General features: G+C 41.8%; 1 protein-coding gene across 1 annotated transcript; it reads left to right on the top strand.

The window, feature by feature from the left end:
- The first annotated feature begins 5,181 nt into the window (after positions 1 to 5,181).
- On the top strand, positions 5,182 to 10,561 carry LOC136457931 (serine/threonine/tyrosine-protein kinase HT1-like). The gene is made up of 3 exons (XM_066457942.1): positions 5,182 to 6,103; positions 9,373 to 9,828; positions 9,953 to 10,561. The coding sequence occupies exons 1-3, from the start codon at positions 5,723 to 5,725 to the stop codon at positions 10,217 to 10,219; spliced, it is 1,104 nt and encodes a 367-aa protein (XP_066314039.1). The 5' UTR covers positions 5,182 to 5,722; the 3' UTR covers positions 10,220 to 10,561.
- The last annotated feature ends 6,003 nt before the right edge of the window (positions 10,562 to 16,564 follow it).

Genomic DNA, 16,564 nt, shown 5'->3' with positions numbered 1-16,564 from the left:
GCAATAAGTTAGAGCATCTAGTGGCACTTTGATAACCGCATTCCGATACGAGTTTCACCCCTCTTAATAGTACGGCTATCAAACATAAATGTGATCACACTCTCTAAGTGTCTTGATCACCAAAACAAAATAGCTCCTATAAGTTATACCTTTGCCTTGAGCTTTTTGTTTTTCTCTTTCTTCTCTTCAAGTTTAAGCCCTTGATCATCTCCATGCTATCACCATTGTCATGTTATGATCTTCATTAGCTTCTTCTACTTGAAGTGTGCTACCTATGTCATGATCACTTGATAAACTAGGTTAGCACTTAGGGTTTCATCAATTCACCAAAACCAAACTAGAGCTTTCAGCCTCACCAAGAGAAAGTCATTCGAAAGCAACAAAAAGAATATTGAGGTACTTGAAGCATATACAAAATGTTGAATTGTGGTATCCCAAAGGAGCAAGGTTTGAGTTGATTGGATATTTGGACTCTGATTATACGAGATGCAAAGTTGAGAGAAAGAGCACATCGGGCACATATCAACTATTGGGAAGATCACTTGTGTCTTGGTCATCAAAGAAGCAAAATAGTGTAGCACTTTTAATTACCGAAGTGGAGTACATTTCAGTGGGTAGTTGTTGTGCTCAATTACTTTAGAAAAAGGCTACTTTGAGTGACTTTGGAATTAAATTCAAGCAAGTGCCATTGCTATGTGACAATGAGAGTGCCGTAAAGCTCACCAACAACCCGGTTCAACATTCAAGAACAAAGCATATTGATGTCCGCCATCATTTCATAAGAGATCATCAACAAAAAGGGGACATTTGCATTGAGAGTGTGGGCACCGAAGATCAACTTGCCGATATCTTCACCAAGCCACTTGATGAAAAGAGGTTTTGCAAGCTAAGGAATGAATTGAACATACTTGACTTCTTCAATATGTGTTGATGCACCCCCTCACTTATATGACATGCCTCTCCTTCGAGCAAAACAAGGTAAAGTTGATTGACATGTCATCCATCCATTGCTAAGGACTTGTTTAGTGCATCTAGTCATTCTTATCATGTCCTAGGCTAATTCATTAAAATTAAATAAATTTGATGTTTGTATGGTACCACTATTGCTTGTATGTTTGAAATGATCTAGTGGTAGCATATGACATGTTTGTGGGCTTGTAAACCTAGTTTTTGATCTAGAAAATAAGCTATAAGTGTTTAACTCAACATGGTACAAGATAACCCTTATTTAGAGGTGTGAAGAAGCTTGTCCTTGGATCAAACCGAGTTAAATATCTTTTGCAAGTAATCTAGATTGAACCAAATTGAGAAAATGATCCTCATTTCACATGATTTCACCTCAACCTATCTATAATTTGAGCTCACCTTTTGTGCTAATTGTTGACAAAGGGGGAGAGAAATTCACAAAGATAGTAAGATAGGAGGAGCAAACAAATGAAATGACATTGTAAGGGGATCAATAAAAAATGCACACAAGTAGGGGGAGCAAGCTCATAAACTTGTATGTTGTATTTGAATGTGCATTTCATATATTTGCTTGCATGACACAAGTTTTAAATTTCAATATCCATGCTTGTGTGGTGTATGCTAGTTATATGCTTGAATGGTGAAATGAAAAACTAGCATGCATAGGCTAAAGTAACTAGACTTATGTCCTTTTTATGGAAACTAGACCCTTGCTTGTAATGTTGATCTCATAGGGGTATTCTAGTTTTTATGTATGTATAGTTACTAATGGTGCTAAGGATGGTATATTGGTGTACTTTGATTGGTATCACGCTTCAAAGGTCCATCTCTTATACCTTAGCATTATACGATAGAAATTGTCTCCTGTATTTCCTATCTAAGCATATGTGCAAGCTACAATCCAAACTCTTAGTCCTGCTGGAGGTACCCCAACCTCAGTCAAATCTACAACAATCTTCAGGGCCTTATGTACCTTGTCATACTCAAAGGTTTGCTACCATTTGGAGTTTATGAAACTTGTCCATATTCTTTTACACATGGTAAATATGCTTGGGCAAGCAACGTGGATTCAATTAAATCTCAATTTATATCTTTGTGTAAGGGTTGTCATCAATTACCAAAAAGAGGGAGATTGAAAGCTCTAGTTTGGTTTTGGTTAATTGATGAAACCCTAAGTGCTAACCTAGTTTATCAAAGTGATTATGAGATAAGTAGCACTACTCTAAGTGATGAAGCAATGGCGAAGATCATGACAATAGTGATGGCATGGTGATGATCAAATGCTTGAACTTGAAAAGAAGAAAGAGAAAAACAAAAGGCTTAAGGCAAAGGTATAAATAGTAGGAGCCATTTTATTTTGGTGATCAAGACACTTAACGAGTGTGATTACATTTAGGTTAGATAGCCGTACTATTAAGAGGGGTGAAACTCATATTGAAATGCAGTTATCAAAGTGCCACTAGATGCTCTGACTCATTGCATATGCATTTAGGATCTAGTGGAGTGCTAACACCCTTGAAAATGCTTGTGAAAATATGCTAACACATATGCACAAGGTGATACACTTAATGGTTGACATATTTAAGCAAGGGTGAAGAAGTTAGAGGTGAAAAGGAGTTAGTCTTGCTGGTCACTGAGTGACCGGACGCTGGTCTTAGAGGGACCGGCGCGTCCGGTCAAGTGTGGCAGGATAGACGCCAGCGTCGGTCATCGACCAGACGCTAGGTCTTGGACTGACCAGACGCTACGGTCCAGCATCCGGTCCTATTGTCGGGCTATGCAGAAGAAAGTCACTGTGAGACCGGATGCTGGTAGGGTCTGGTCAAGCATGACCGGACGTGTTCGGTCGAAAAAATTCATTTCTAGAACCTTACTAGAAACGACCGGACGCTGGAGGCTGAGCGTCCGGTCAGTTTGTGTGCTACGTCCGGTCAACAGATGACCGTTGAAATCTGACGAATAGTATTTGAAGCAGGGACACGTGGCGTGTATCACGTGACCGGACGCTGAGGGCCAGCGTCCGGTCGATCGGACCGGAGCGTCCGGTCACCCCGCGTTGTGCCTAGTGAAGGGGTACAACGGCTCTATTTTGTGGAGGCTTCTATTTAAGCCCCATGGCCGGTTGAAGCTTAAACTCTTGGCCATTTGCATTGATATGGCAACCTTGTGAGCTTAGCCAAAGCCCTCCCACTCATCTCTATCATTGATCCATCATCATTGTGAGATTACGAGAGAATCCAAGTGCATTGCTTGAGTGATTGCATCTAGTGGCACTTGGCATTCGTGTTTCGCTGCGAGATTCACTTGTTACTCTTGGTGGTTGCCGCCACCTAGACGGCTTGGAGCAGTGAGGATCGTTGAGCGGAGGTTGGTGATTGTCTCCGGCTCCGATCGTGGTGATTGTGAGGGGTCTTGTGCTTTCCCCGGCGGAGAGTCGAAAGGTAACTCTAGTGGATTGCTCGTGTCATTGAGTTACCTCACTTGTGGGTAGGTTTTTGCGGTGTCCAATTATGTGGACGAGGTTCGTGCAACACCTCTTAGCCACCGAACCATTAAGTGTTGGTCGACACAACGGGGACTAACGTGCCAGCAAGCATGTGAACCTCGGGAAAAAAATTGGTTGTCTCTTGCCCTTTGGTATTCTCCCAGTGATTGATTTAGTATTCATCTTGTGATTGGTTCACTTCTCTACACGACGGTATAATCACCCTACTCACTCATTTATATTCTTGCAAACTAGTTGTGGCAAGCTCTTTAGTGTAATTATAATTGAGAGCTTGATTTGTTATTTTAAGTTCATCTAGTGGAGCTCTTTAGAGTAGCAAGATTGAGAACTCTTAGTGAGTAGTAACATTGCAAGTTGTGTGCCTAGTAATCATTGCAACTAGAATTGTTGGATAGGTGGCTTGCAACTCTTGTAGAGTTAGAGCAAGTTTGTATTTCGCTATTTGTCATACTAATCAAATTGCTCTAGTTGATTTGTAGTTTTTAAATAGGCTAGTCACCCCCTAGCCATATTAGGACCTTTCAACTCTAAAGAGTTATTCTCATTTTATCTTTGGCTAGCAATAAATTGAGAACAGAAGATGGCTATTCCTTCTATCCTGTAATATAGTGCATTTTAGGAATTTTAAGATATATTAAGATAGAACATAAAAGACGCATGTATCCTCATTTTATTTTCTAATCAGACGATATAATCAACATGATTAATGGTGATTGGTTGATACCTGAAAAGTATTTAATGCAAAGTTGGTTTTTGTCCTTTAGAATGCATTATATTTGAGGACAAAATTTGAATGCTAGAATGCACTATATTACAGAACGAAGAGAGTATATTTGAATAACCGAATAAAGAAACTGTTGAAGAGTATTTTTTTTTAATAAAAACTCTATTCCTAGTAATTAGAAAAGATATAAGTTGCAGCTTGATCGAAGATGCCCTCAGGCCTAAACATATGCAGCCATCATTACACTATATAGTTTAATTAAATAATCAAATAGCCATTTTTGGGCGGCCCTACCATGTTGCCTTGGTGCTTGATGACCGTGATTTGAACGATGTGGAAAGATTTATTCATTGGTGGTGCATTTTTCTTTTCTGGGGGGATAACTTCGAAGAAAGAGTGTACCAGGTAAGCAAATAGATCTGATCGTTATCTTCATATGAAGCCGCAACTAAAATCTATTCCCAAAATCAGACTACAACTACAACGTATGTATTTTAATTTACAGAATAATTTTGTCGGACTATAATAAGGATGGACTACTTCCATATATATATATATATATATATATATATATATATATATATATATATATATATATATATATATCAATATTCATACATTTTAGGTTCTCTTTGGAATACGGGATTTTTTTCTAATTCTATGTTTTTTGTGTGACAATTGTGAAATTTTTATATGATTTCTGTAAAATTCATGCAAAGAGACCAAGTGAGAGCCTAGACCTCTAACTAATCAAATCTGAGAAGAAACTTTCGAAAAAGAAAACTGACGAGAGACGCAATTTTCTCTGTTTGATCAGATATCCTACTGTACGTCTGTTCCGCCCTCTGTCCGTACGGAAATGTGTACTTCATCTCGTTTTTGCTACCCCAAGTAGAAACCGTAACAGGATAATCATCCTAGGCTCCCACTCCCAGCTCACAATTGCAGCCTCCAGTCCAGCCGGTAGTGGCACTCCCGCTATTTCAACCTCAGCTGAAGGTCACTGTCCGTCTCTCCTCCATCCTCTCTCTCTAACGCTTTCTCTCTCTCAACAAAACTCCCTGAATTGCAGCGCATGTTACTCTCTCTCTCTCTCTCTCTCCACCCGAAAACAAACTCCAAGCAAGCCCATCCATCGGCCATCGCTCTTCCTCTGTCCCCGCCCCGACCGCAACGATCTGCTTTGCATCTTCCTCTTCTTCCATTTTCAGCCCCATGCGTAATCTTCTTTCGGAATTGAATCTCTCCGTCTCATGGCGCTCTGAGCAAGTACAGCTCCAGTTAGTGAGAGAAATGTAGGCACCACAAACCAATCCAACATATCCCTGCTCTACCAGAAATCCAATCTTTTCCCAGCCCAAATCCGCCTCTTCCGGTGCTGCCATAAAGTTTGGACTTTATTACCAATCTCCACGAACCGGAGAGTCTGCCATAAAGTCTGCACAGACGCTTCGGTTCGTTCGCATTGCTTCAACCAAAGATCCATCCAAACTCTCCACCCCAGAAAGCGACGATCTTGGGGGCACATGAAGAGCCTGCAGTGCTTCAAGCAGAGCGGCGGCGGCAATGGTGGCGGGCCGGGGAAGCGGCTGGAGCGGCGGCTGTCGCTGGGCGAGTACAAGAAGGCAGTGTCGTGGTCCAAGTACCTCGTGGCGCCGCCGGGCGCCAGGATCCGGGGCGGCGGCGAGGAGCTGTGGAGCGCCGACCTGTCCAAGCTGGAGATCCGGGGCAAGTTTGCGTCAGGCCGGCACAGCCGCGTCTACTCCGGCAGGTACGCCGGCCGCGAGGTGGCCATCAAGATGGTCAGCCAGCCCGAGGAGGACGCCGCGCTCGCCGCTGAGCTAGAGCGCCAGTTCGCCTCCGAGGTCGCGCTCCTCCTTCGCCTCCACCATCCAAACATCATCTCGGTATGAACTCATTTCTTTCTTTCTTTTCATATTTTCTTTTTTTTTAAATATATTGTACTTTACCGCACAATTATTCTTGACATGGACTTAGTTGAGTATGAGATGACCATCTTAGTATTCTGGGTCATATCTTTTTGCCTGTGCCACCAGTGTGATGAACTCTGCCTCGGATAAGTGGGAATCTTGTGGCTACTCTTAACCCAAGGCATGGAACAATTGCTTGTGCATTTCGTCCAGTCCAACCTAAATAAATCTATGTCTGCACTGAATCCCTGTCCCAGATGTTCATTTCTTGAGCTGTCGGTGGGGGATCTGCCTCCTAACCACTGCATGGTACTCGGTAATCTTTGTTTATAAGAATCCTTGATTTAGAAACTGAATTGATGAAACGGAAAAAAGGAGGAAAAGTCCGGCGTATATGTGTTTGCAAGATACTTGTTGTGTTCTTGGTTTGATCTCTGTATGAAGTGCTGAATTTTTATTTGTTTGAACACGTTTTTCAGTTGAAATTGCCCGTCCCACGTCATTGTTCCTTTGCTGGTCCTTTATATCCGTGCAGTAGGCTGTAGGAGTTGTTAGGCTAACTGATCTTCACATTAAAGTGAAAACCTTTATGCTTTGCTTGGATTGGAGGGACAGGGGTGAAGATAAGATAGTTGTGGAGTGAGGCCATTTGTGCTTACCTACACCGTAACCTGACAAGCTGGGAGGCAACTTTTTCTATGGACAGTATGAAATTGATATTTGGGATAGTGAAATTGTTGACAAGTATATACAATTTGATGTAGGATTGTTCAGGAAAAGACAAATCTTCTCGACTATGCCCTTTTTCATCTTTTGTAACCAACCTTTTTCTATCCATAAGTAGTGCGGTTAGTTGGTAATAGCACTTTGTACTTTTGTAAAATGATGTCAATTTGTTTCTGAATGTTTTTCTAGTCGCACTATGTGTCCTACTATTTAGTGGAATCTTGCATCAGTACATGTGAATAGTTAACTACATCGAAATCTCTGTAAGCGCTGCTTCAATTATAGAAGTTGTTTGATGGAAAACGTTGATTTAGCTGGTGAGAGGGATTTATCTTTATGCAATAGCGTTGATGTTGGAATAACTGAATATTTTTATACACTAGTTGTCATGTGGGGGCGCACGTATATCCGGTGCCAGCGAACCCGCGACGTGCGTAGAGCCGCGGAACGCGCAGCGCGCGTGGAAGGATAGGATAGTTTCCTATTTTCAGTTTCCTATTTTCAGTCCTTAATTCTAGGAGCAATTGGCTCAGATTCAGTTTAGGCCTTGGCCATATATATGCATGTAAGCGAACTCTGGAAGAGGAAGCAAGCAAGAACTATTTCTCTGATCTCCTTCTCCAACCGAACCTGAGAGCTGAGGGGCAAAACCTCGCCTCAACCACGGATCGAGACTACGAGCTCCGTAGTCGAGGTCCAGCTATCCTAGGCCCTGGTGCTCTTGACAACCTGGAGATCGGCCGCGACAATGGCTGCGGTGGCTGCCATGGGCGGAGTTCGTCTTCAACACCGCCTACCAGACTTCATTGCGGGACACGCCGTTCCGCGTCGTCTACGGGCGCGATCCGCCATCCATTCGGTCTTATGAACCGGGGGACACGCGGGTGGCTGCCGTCGCCAAGAGCATGGAAGAACGTGAAGAGTTCCTCGCCGACATCCGCTATCGGCTGGAGCAGGCCCAGGTGGTCCAGAAGCTTCACTATGACAAAGCCCATCGCCAAGTCTCGTACCAGGTGGGCGACTGGGCGCTCCTCCGCCTCCAGCAGCGTGCGGCGTCGTCCCTGGCCCAGGCCGCCTCTGGCAAGCTTAAACCTCGGTTCTACGGGCCCTACCGCGTCGTCGAGTCGATCAACGACGTCGCTGTCCGCCTCGCCCTGCCTCCTCGGGCTCGTCTTCACGACGTGTTCCACGTCGGCCTCCTCAAGAAGTTCCAGGGGCCGCCTCCGGATGCTCCGCCGCCTCTGCCTCATATTCATCATGGAGCCATTGCCCGGAGCCGGAACGTGCAGTACGGACACGCCTGGCTCGTGGTGTGCGCCAGGTATTGATCCAGTGGAAAGGGGAGTCCGCGGCGTCGGCGACTTGGGAGGACGTCGAGCCATTCTGCACCAAGTATCCTGCGTTCCAGCTCGAGGACGAGCTGCTCCTCGACGGGGGGAGAGATGTCATGTGGGGGCGCACGTATATCCGGCGCCAGCGAACCCGCGACGTGCGCAGAGCCGCGGAACGCGCAGCGCGTGTGGAAGGATAGGATAGTTTCCTATTTTCAGTCCTTAATTCTAGGAGCAATTGGCTCAGATTCAGTTTAGGCCTTGGCCATATATATGCATGTAAGCGAACTCTAGAAGAGGAGGCAAGCAAGAACTATTTCTCTGATCTCCTTCTTCTCCAACCGAACCTGAGAGCTGAGGGGCAAAACCTCGCCTCAACCACGGATCGAGACTACGAGCTCCGTAGTCGAGGTCCAGCTATCCTAGGCCCTGGTGCTCTTGACACTAGTGCTACGAAAAACTACTAATTATTTAGATTAATTTGATTAGTTCAATCAATGTCTAAGGTACCTTTTTGCTGGAAGGATGTGTATTGGCTTCATTGTGAAGATGTTGGGTGAAGAGATCCTGGGCCAATGGTTATACTGAGATTGCTATCCTTGCTTGATCAATCATGCTATCTACTGCACCACACCATAGGTGATGGCATTAGATGCTTGGCTGGCAAGTTATGAAAATGATGGTGTCTTCATGAAAACCATAGATAACATTAACATCCAAGCTTAGTTGGATGCTTTTGTAGAAAAAAAGCACATCTTGTTAGCAATAAATAACGGAGAATTGACGCAGAGAGGGATAGTTCATGTACAAGTAAACATTAGTCTAACTTTTTGCTTTACAAAGTGCCTGCCTTTTTTCACTTGACACCTCGAAGTCAAATGGAAAAAGGTTGCTTTACGGAACCAACATAACTGAGTAAGCTTCGGAATTCGAATGATATTTATGCAAGTTGCAATTCCATTTTTTTTCCAGTGTCTGGCAAATCTCGGCAAGAACCTTCTTCTCAGTGAACATATCATGAAAATACATTTGCTTATATTAACTCAAGTGACATGCCTGCATATGATAACTTAAATATTAACTGTTTTATACTGTCTTATATTGCATCTTGAGCTAGTCAGTCGTGTGTGCTCATTTTGTTAAACTCTACTTGATATGGAATACCACTTAATATCTTAAATTTTGCAGTTTGTTGCAGCATGCAAGAAACCACCAGTATTCTGCATCATCACCGAGTTCATGGCTGGGGGTTCCCTTAGGAAATATCTACATCAGCAGGAACCTCATTCAGTTCCCCTCAAACTAGTGCTGAAATTAGCTTTAGATATCGCTCGCGGAATGAGTTACCTACACTCCCAGGGTATACTTCATAGAGACCTGAAATCAGAGAACATACTTCTGGGAGAAGATATGTCAGTCAAAGTGGCAGATTTCGGGATTTCATGCTTGGAATCACAGTGTGGAAGTGGCAAGGGGTTTACAGGAACCTACAGGTGGATGGCTCCAGAAATGATCAAAGAGAAACATCATACTAGGAAAGTGGATGTGTACAGCTTTGGAATCGTCATGTGGGAGATCTTGACCGCTTTGGTTCCGTTCAGCAACATGACTCCAGAGCAGGCTGCTGTCGCTGTTGCCCTGAAGGTATGGTTCTTGATACACCTAGTGTTTATCTCCGTGTGTTCACATATGCACATGAAAGATCTTTTGCATAACGTTGAGATTCATCTATCAGCCTCTCGTCTAATAACTAGTAAACCTTGTGCAGAATGCAAGGCCACCACTGCCTGCTTCATGCCCTGTGGCAATAAGTCACCTGATCATGCAGTGCTGGGCGACCAACCCTGACAAAAGACCTCAGTTTGACGACATTGTGGCGATCCTTGAGAGCTACAAAGAAGCCCTCGATGAGGATCCATCATTCTTCTTGTCATATATACCACCTCCGCACCACAGCCACCACCACCATCATCATCAGAGCCTTCTCCGGTGCTTCCCTCGCTCCATGCGAAGGTCTGCATCACTGAAAGTATGAGGCTGGGATATTGCCTTATCGATGCCGTGTACAATATGCACCCCCTTTTGACTTTCTTTGTTTTCTATATGCGCGCGCCGGCCCTCTATTATGCGGCATTAGCATGCTATGAGTTAGTTTCTGCTCTCTTTTTCTCCTTGTTGGTGGCTATGAGTTAGTTTCTGCTCTCTTTTTCTCCTTGGTGGTGGTAAATTATTTCCGTCATTGATGCCTTGAGTAATGTAGAGATGACAGGCAGGCAGGCAGGCAGCTTCCGGTTATTGTCTATGGATGCCATTTGCTTTTGGTGATGGAAAACATGAAAGCCTCAGTAAATGTAATATAATTTAGCTCTTCACTCAATTGTGTTTGTGCTTCTTACTTTCAGCTGCTATCATACCCATTGCAAATGCGTGGGCAGGCAGTAAAGTATGAATCGATTGGTGTTTGTTTCTGAAATGGAAAACTTGGGACCGAAAACAGTTTGTATATATTAATAGGCAAATCAGCAAATGTAATATGTCCGTCTTTGGTTCAACCACAAAAGTCCCCTCCAAAAGGCAAAAGGATTTGGCAAAATAGTGTGAGTGTTCTGAAAATTAAAGAATTTAAAATAAGAGATTTGTTACCGCACTTGGGAGGAATGGTGGGTTTCTCTCTGGAATTTTTCAGCCGTGTGATATGCGAAAATAAACTAATAATGACTAGGAGTATTCCTATGAAAAAACTAATAATGGCAACCTAATGAAGGTATATGTTACATAAATAATAGCAACTCATATAGATGTTACATGAATAATAGCTACTTCTAGATTAGGATGCTCTTAAATGACTGAGAAAATTGTTATAAGTGAATGAAAATGAACAAGATTTCTGGAATCATTCCTTGCTTTCATTGATCTCTGAGATACATATACAAAGTGAAGGGGTGTGTCCGTACGGACACAACTGTTAGTGTCCAAAGGATATGTCCCTTTGGTGACAATGGTTAACTGTCTATACTAATCCTAACTGCCTCTATCAATGGATGAGATCATCCTGTGAAACGATGTCGTTTGGATGGATGCGTCCCTTCGGCCAGGGGGTGCCGTTTCACAACACTCTCCCTTGATCGAATCTTCTTTGAGATCAATGTAGCTGTATGTTTGAATTCCTTGAAAAACCCTATGGGAAAAATCCGAGGACTATGTATAGGTATGCTATAAAAACTCCTTTAAACCTTATAGGAAAATAAGGAGAAAATAGCATATATGAGTGTGATTTAAATAAATCACTATGTCATTGGTATCCCATTAAAAACCCTAGTGGGGAAAAACATTGGAGATATGACATATAGATTACTTCCCCAAAAACCTTTTCAGGTTAAATACGAGAAGCAATATAAAGTGATATGTCGCTAAAACTCCTGTAAAAACCCAATGGGAAAATTAGGAGAAAATATGACGACATATTATTGGTATTGCCTCTTGGATAACTCACATGAAAAACCTTTTCAGGGAAAAACCATGTATGAGTTGTGAGGGCAATATGTGTCTCTGATATTTCCCACAAAAAACCCCGATGGGGAAAATAGGAAATATGACACATGCTTATGTTAATATTACCTCATTAAAAACTTTAACAAGAAACCTTATAAGTAAAACTTGTGAAAGAAAAGAGTATAATATGATGCTGGTACAGGTCAACATTTAGGAGATGTCTCCCCCTGATTCTGGTAAATCTCGAAGTCGCCGCATACCAATTCCTTGTACCAATTTTTGAAACATGGAAGTTGGTAAGGACTTAGTAAATAGGTCAGCGAGATTATCACATGACTTGATTTGCAAGATGTTTATTTCCCTGTTTTATTGTAATTCATGGGGATAAAATAGTTTAGGAACAATATGCTTAGTGATATTGCTCTTTATGTAATTTGATTATATCTGTATAACACAAGTGGAATTATCTTCATAGATAATTGTAGGTGATTCGATTGAACCAATACCACATGACTGTTGTATGTGGTTAATCATTCTGTGAAGCCATACACATTCTCGTGATGCCTCGTATAGAGCAATAATTTCAGAATGATTAGTAGAGGTCGCTGTCAGAGTCTGCTTACAAGACTTCCATAAAATAGCTGTACCTCCATGTAGAAATACAAATCCTGTTTGGGATTTTCCGTTATGAGGATCAGATAAGTAACCAGCATCAGTATAACCAATCATACTAGGATCATGATTTTTCTTGAATAATAAACCAAGATCCTTTGTGTCATTAAGGTATCTGAGGATACACTTCGCTCCTGTCCAATGACGGCGAGTTGAGTCCGCACTATGCCTAGCTAGTAAGTTCACTGCAAATGCGATATCAGGCCTGGTGCAATTTGCAAGATACATAAGTGCGCCAATGACACTGAGATATGGGATCTCTGGTCCCAACATCTTTTCCCCAATATCCCGTGGTCTAAATGGATCTTTCCCTATTTCTAAGGAACGAACAACCATCGGAGTTTTATTAGGGTATGGTTTATCCATATTGAATTTCTCCAATATTTTCTAGATATAGGCAATGTTTTCCTAAATGTTAAACGGTAAACAGTCGGTCACCTACCGTTTAGCCATTATTCGGGCAAAACGTCCCATTAAACGGGCTAAACGGCCAATTAAACGGGGTAAACAGACGATTAAACGGAAACGGCGCACCACCGTGTAGCGTTTACACGGTGTTTAAACGGGCTATACGGCTGTTTAGGCGAACAGTGGATATAGGCTGATTGATGCACTAAAATTCCTCAAGGACGGTGCCCAAGTTGTAAGCCTAGGTAATACTTGGTTTTACCCAAATCTTTTATCTCGAATTCCCTTTTTAGATGTTTGCGTGCTTCATCTATATCTTTTGGGCTGCCAATGATATTTAAATCATCAACATACACGGATATAATACAAAATCCCGTTTGAGATTTCTTAATGAAAACACATGGGCAATCATCATTATTAGAGTATCCTTTCTTTAGAAGGAATTCCCTCAGTCAGTTGTACCACATTTGTCCCGACTGCTTCAAGCCATATAATGACTTTTGTAGTTTTACACAATACATGTTGCGATTTACGTTTGGATTCGGAATTTGGATTCCATCGGAAACCTTCATGTATATATCCGAATCAAGTGACCCATATAGATATGCTGTCACCACATCCATCAACTGCATAGATAGATTATTTTGAACTGCCAATGATATTAAGTATCGAAAAGTAATTCCACTTATTACTGGAGAATAGGTTTCATTGTAATCAATGCCGGGTCTCTACGTGAACCCTTGTGCTACTAGCCTCGCTTTATATCTCACCACCTCATTGTTCTCATTCTGTTTCTGGACGAAAACCCATTTAAAGCCTACAGGAAAGACTTTGGAAGGTGTAGGTATTGCAGATGTGAATACCCCTCTTCTAGTGAACGAAGCTATCTCAGCTTGAATTGCTTCTTTCCATTGAGCCCAGTCCGAGCGCTTTTTGCACTCTGCCATGGTCTTGGGATCTGGATCATTGAGAAAGATTTCTGTAATTGTTGCAGAGAAGTACATGTCGACAACAGTAGTCTTACGATCGTATGATTCTCTAGAATCTATGTAATGGATGGAAATTTCTTTCACCCCATTATTTGACTCGACATTTCCCAAAACTATGGAGTCAAGGTGTTCCGATATCCCAGGATCAGTATTTGGATGCACCGTTGATCCGAGTTATGGATTTGGTCCTGATGTTGGATTTTTATCCACTATTGGGTGTCTATCAACTTGAGGTTGGCTTGGATTTACTGATTTGGAGGATTTAGCCCTCGGTCTCCTCGGACGCTTACTTGTAGCATTATCCTTAGGAGCGACCGTACTTCTCCCCCTCTTCTTTGGAAGTGGGAGTTGAATGGTTTTTATTGGTACCTCCACTCTTTCGGGCGCATTGCGAGCAGGATAAGAGGATTTAGTGACACCCTTATAATCAGTAAATGCTTCTGGCATATTATTTGCTATATGTTGCAAGTTTATGATTTTCTGAACTTGTTGTTCAGTTTCTAGAGTACGTGGATCTGAGGGGGAAATGCCTTGGGCATTCCAGATGATTTCCTAGCATTCGTTTTGGTACTTGAAGTCTCCCCCTAATGCCGGAAAATGGTCCTCATTAAATATGCAGTCAGCGTATCGGGCCGTGAATAAGTCCCCTGTAAGAGGCTCGAGGTAGTTGATAATTGATGGAGATTGATATCCCACATAGATACCAAGTTTCCTCTGTGGGCCCATAGAAGTACGCCTAGACAGTGAGATCGGTACGTATACAGCGCAACCGAATTTTCGCATATGGGAAATATTTGGCATATTCTCACGTACTAATTGCAATGGGGAGACTACGTGATATGCAGTTGGTCGCAATTGAATTAAGTCAGTAGCGTGTAAGACTGCATGACCCCAACATGAAGTTGGTAGGTTGCAATTTTGTAATAATGGTCTTGCAATAAGTTTAATTCTCTTAATAAGAGATTATGCTAAACTATTTTGTGTATGGACATATAGGACAGAGTGCTGAACTTAAATTTCCAAAGCCATACAATAATCGTTAAAAGTCTTTGAGGAAAATTCAGCAGCATTGTCCATTCAAATTGATTGAATTTGATGTTCAAGATAATGTGCTCTAAGTCTAATAACTTGAGCAACAATTTTTTGCAAAAGCATGGTTATGTGTGGACATAAGACACACATGAGACCATCGAGTAGATGCATCTATTAGAACCATGAAGTACCTGAACGGTCTAGACGTTGGTTGTATGGGGCCACAAATATCTCCTTGAATGCATTCAAGAAATTTTAGTGGCTCGTTTTGGATCTTAACGGGCGATGGCCGTACGATCAATTTCCCTGTAGCGCATGAAGTGCACATAAAATCTAAAGATTTCAGGAATTTAGCAGTAGTTAACTCATGACCTTTAGAATTGCTGATAATTTTTCGCATCATCCCTATACTAGGATGGCCAAGGCGTTCATGCCAAATTTTGAATGCGTCAACATTCTGAAAAATTACCTTGTACGCAACATGCGGTACGAGTTTGATGTATGTGTAGTACAATCCGAATGGAAAAGAGGGAATTTTCTCAACAATTCGTTTGCTATATCCGCTATTTTTAGTAACGAGAAGAATTTCCTCATTATTGTCATCACGGGTTTCTATATGAAAACCATTTTGACGGATATCTCTATAACTTAACAAGGTACGATTTGAATCGGGATACAATAATGCATCCTCAATTGTAATTTGGGTACCCATGGGGAGTACAATAGTGGCACGACCAGAGCCAACTATCGTTGCATCATGCCCGGTGATTGTCAAAACATTTCCTTGTCTTTTTGTAAGAGTTTGGAAATACTTTGTTTCTCTAAGTATAGAATTAGTGGTACCACTGTCCACTAGGTATAATTCCTCCTCCATCAGATTGACCCCTTTAGAAAACTATATATAAATAAAGAATTTGATATAAAACTCTTTGATGATATATAGAATACATACTTTATTTATTGAATATCAAATGTTTACATTACATTTATTGGATATTCAAACCAAATATTGATGATATTATTAAATATTTACAACACATAGGACATAAATTATTTTAACTATTATAATCACTAGGACATAAAGACATTAGAATCTAAGGGATTGGGAGCATATTCAAAGTCTCTAAATATGTCGATGGATGCATATTCCACGATCATATTCCCCGTATCAGCAAGATCCTCGCTTCCTCGTATGTTGTTGTTGTTGTTTGGTTCCATTGGAACTTGTTGCGAACAACCAGCCTCATTCCTGGTGGTGTCAGGTCGAATGTTGAAGTGGGCTTCATACTTCTGTCCTGGTGCAGCACGTCCGCGACCCTTAGACTTTAAGTAGAGATCAATAAGATGACTTGGGGTACGACATTTCTTTGTAATGTGGCTATAACAACCACACTTCTGACACACAGGTTTATCATAACTATTTTTGGAAATGTTCTTACCCTTGTTGGGAACACGAGTTTGTGATTTCTTATTGCGTCTGCGTTGTTTTTTACCTTTCTTAGAATTTCTCTAAGGATGGGTCTTAGAAAATCCATCATCAAATTTGGGTTTATTCTGAGTGTAAGCATGTACTTCAGGCAATGGAGCAGACCTTACGGGATGCTGCTGATTATTCCAAACCATAAGTTTAGAATGTTTTTCGGCTTCAAGTAAAGTTTGTATAAGCTCAGAATAAACCTGGAAACGCCTTTTACGGTATTGTTGTTGAAGAATCCTTTCAGAGGGAAGCATAGTAGATAGAGTCTTTTCTATTTTATCCGCATCTGTAGGTTCTTTCTCGCAGAATT

The sequence above is a fragment of the Miscanthus floridulus genome, chromosome 6 (assembly GCF_019320115.1).
Source record: "Miscanthus floridulus cultivar M001 chromosome 6, ASM1932011v1, whole genome shotgun sequence".
Classification (NCBI taxonomy): domain Eukaryota; kingdom Viridiplantae; phylum Streptophyta; class Magnoliopsida; order Poales; family Poaceae; genus Miscanthus; species Miscanthus floridulus.
The sequence above is the reverse complement of the archived record's forward strand: the minus strand, read 5'-3'. Positions and strand labels throughout refer to the sequence as shown.

What these genes read in the sequence shown, in the direction of transcription:
- LOC136457931 (XM_066457942.1), top strand. Translation starts at nt 5,723, where the DNA reads ATGAAGAGCCTGCAGTGCTTCAAGCAGAGCGGCGGCGGCAATGGTGGC. An exon ending in ACCATCCAAACATCATCTCG is followed by an intron (nt 6,104 to 9,372) that starts GTATGAACTCAT and finishes TAAATTTTGCAG; the next exon opens with TTTGTTGCAGCATGCAAGAA. An exon ending in CTGTCGCTGTTGCCCTGAAG is followed by an intron (nt 9,829 to 9,952) that starts GTATGGTTCTTG and finishes AACCTTGTGCAG; the next exon opens with AATGCAAGGCCACCACTGCC.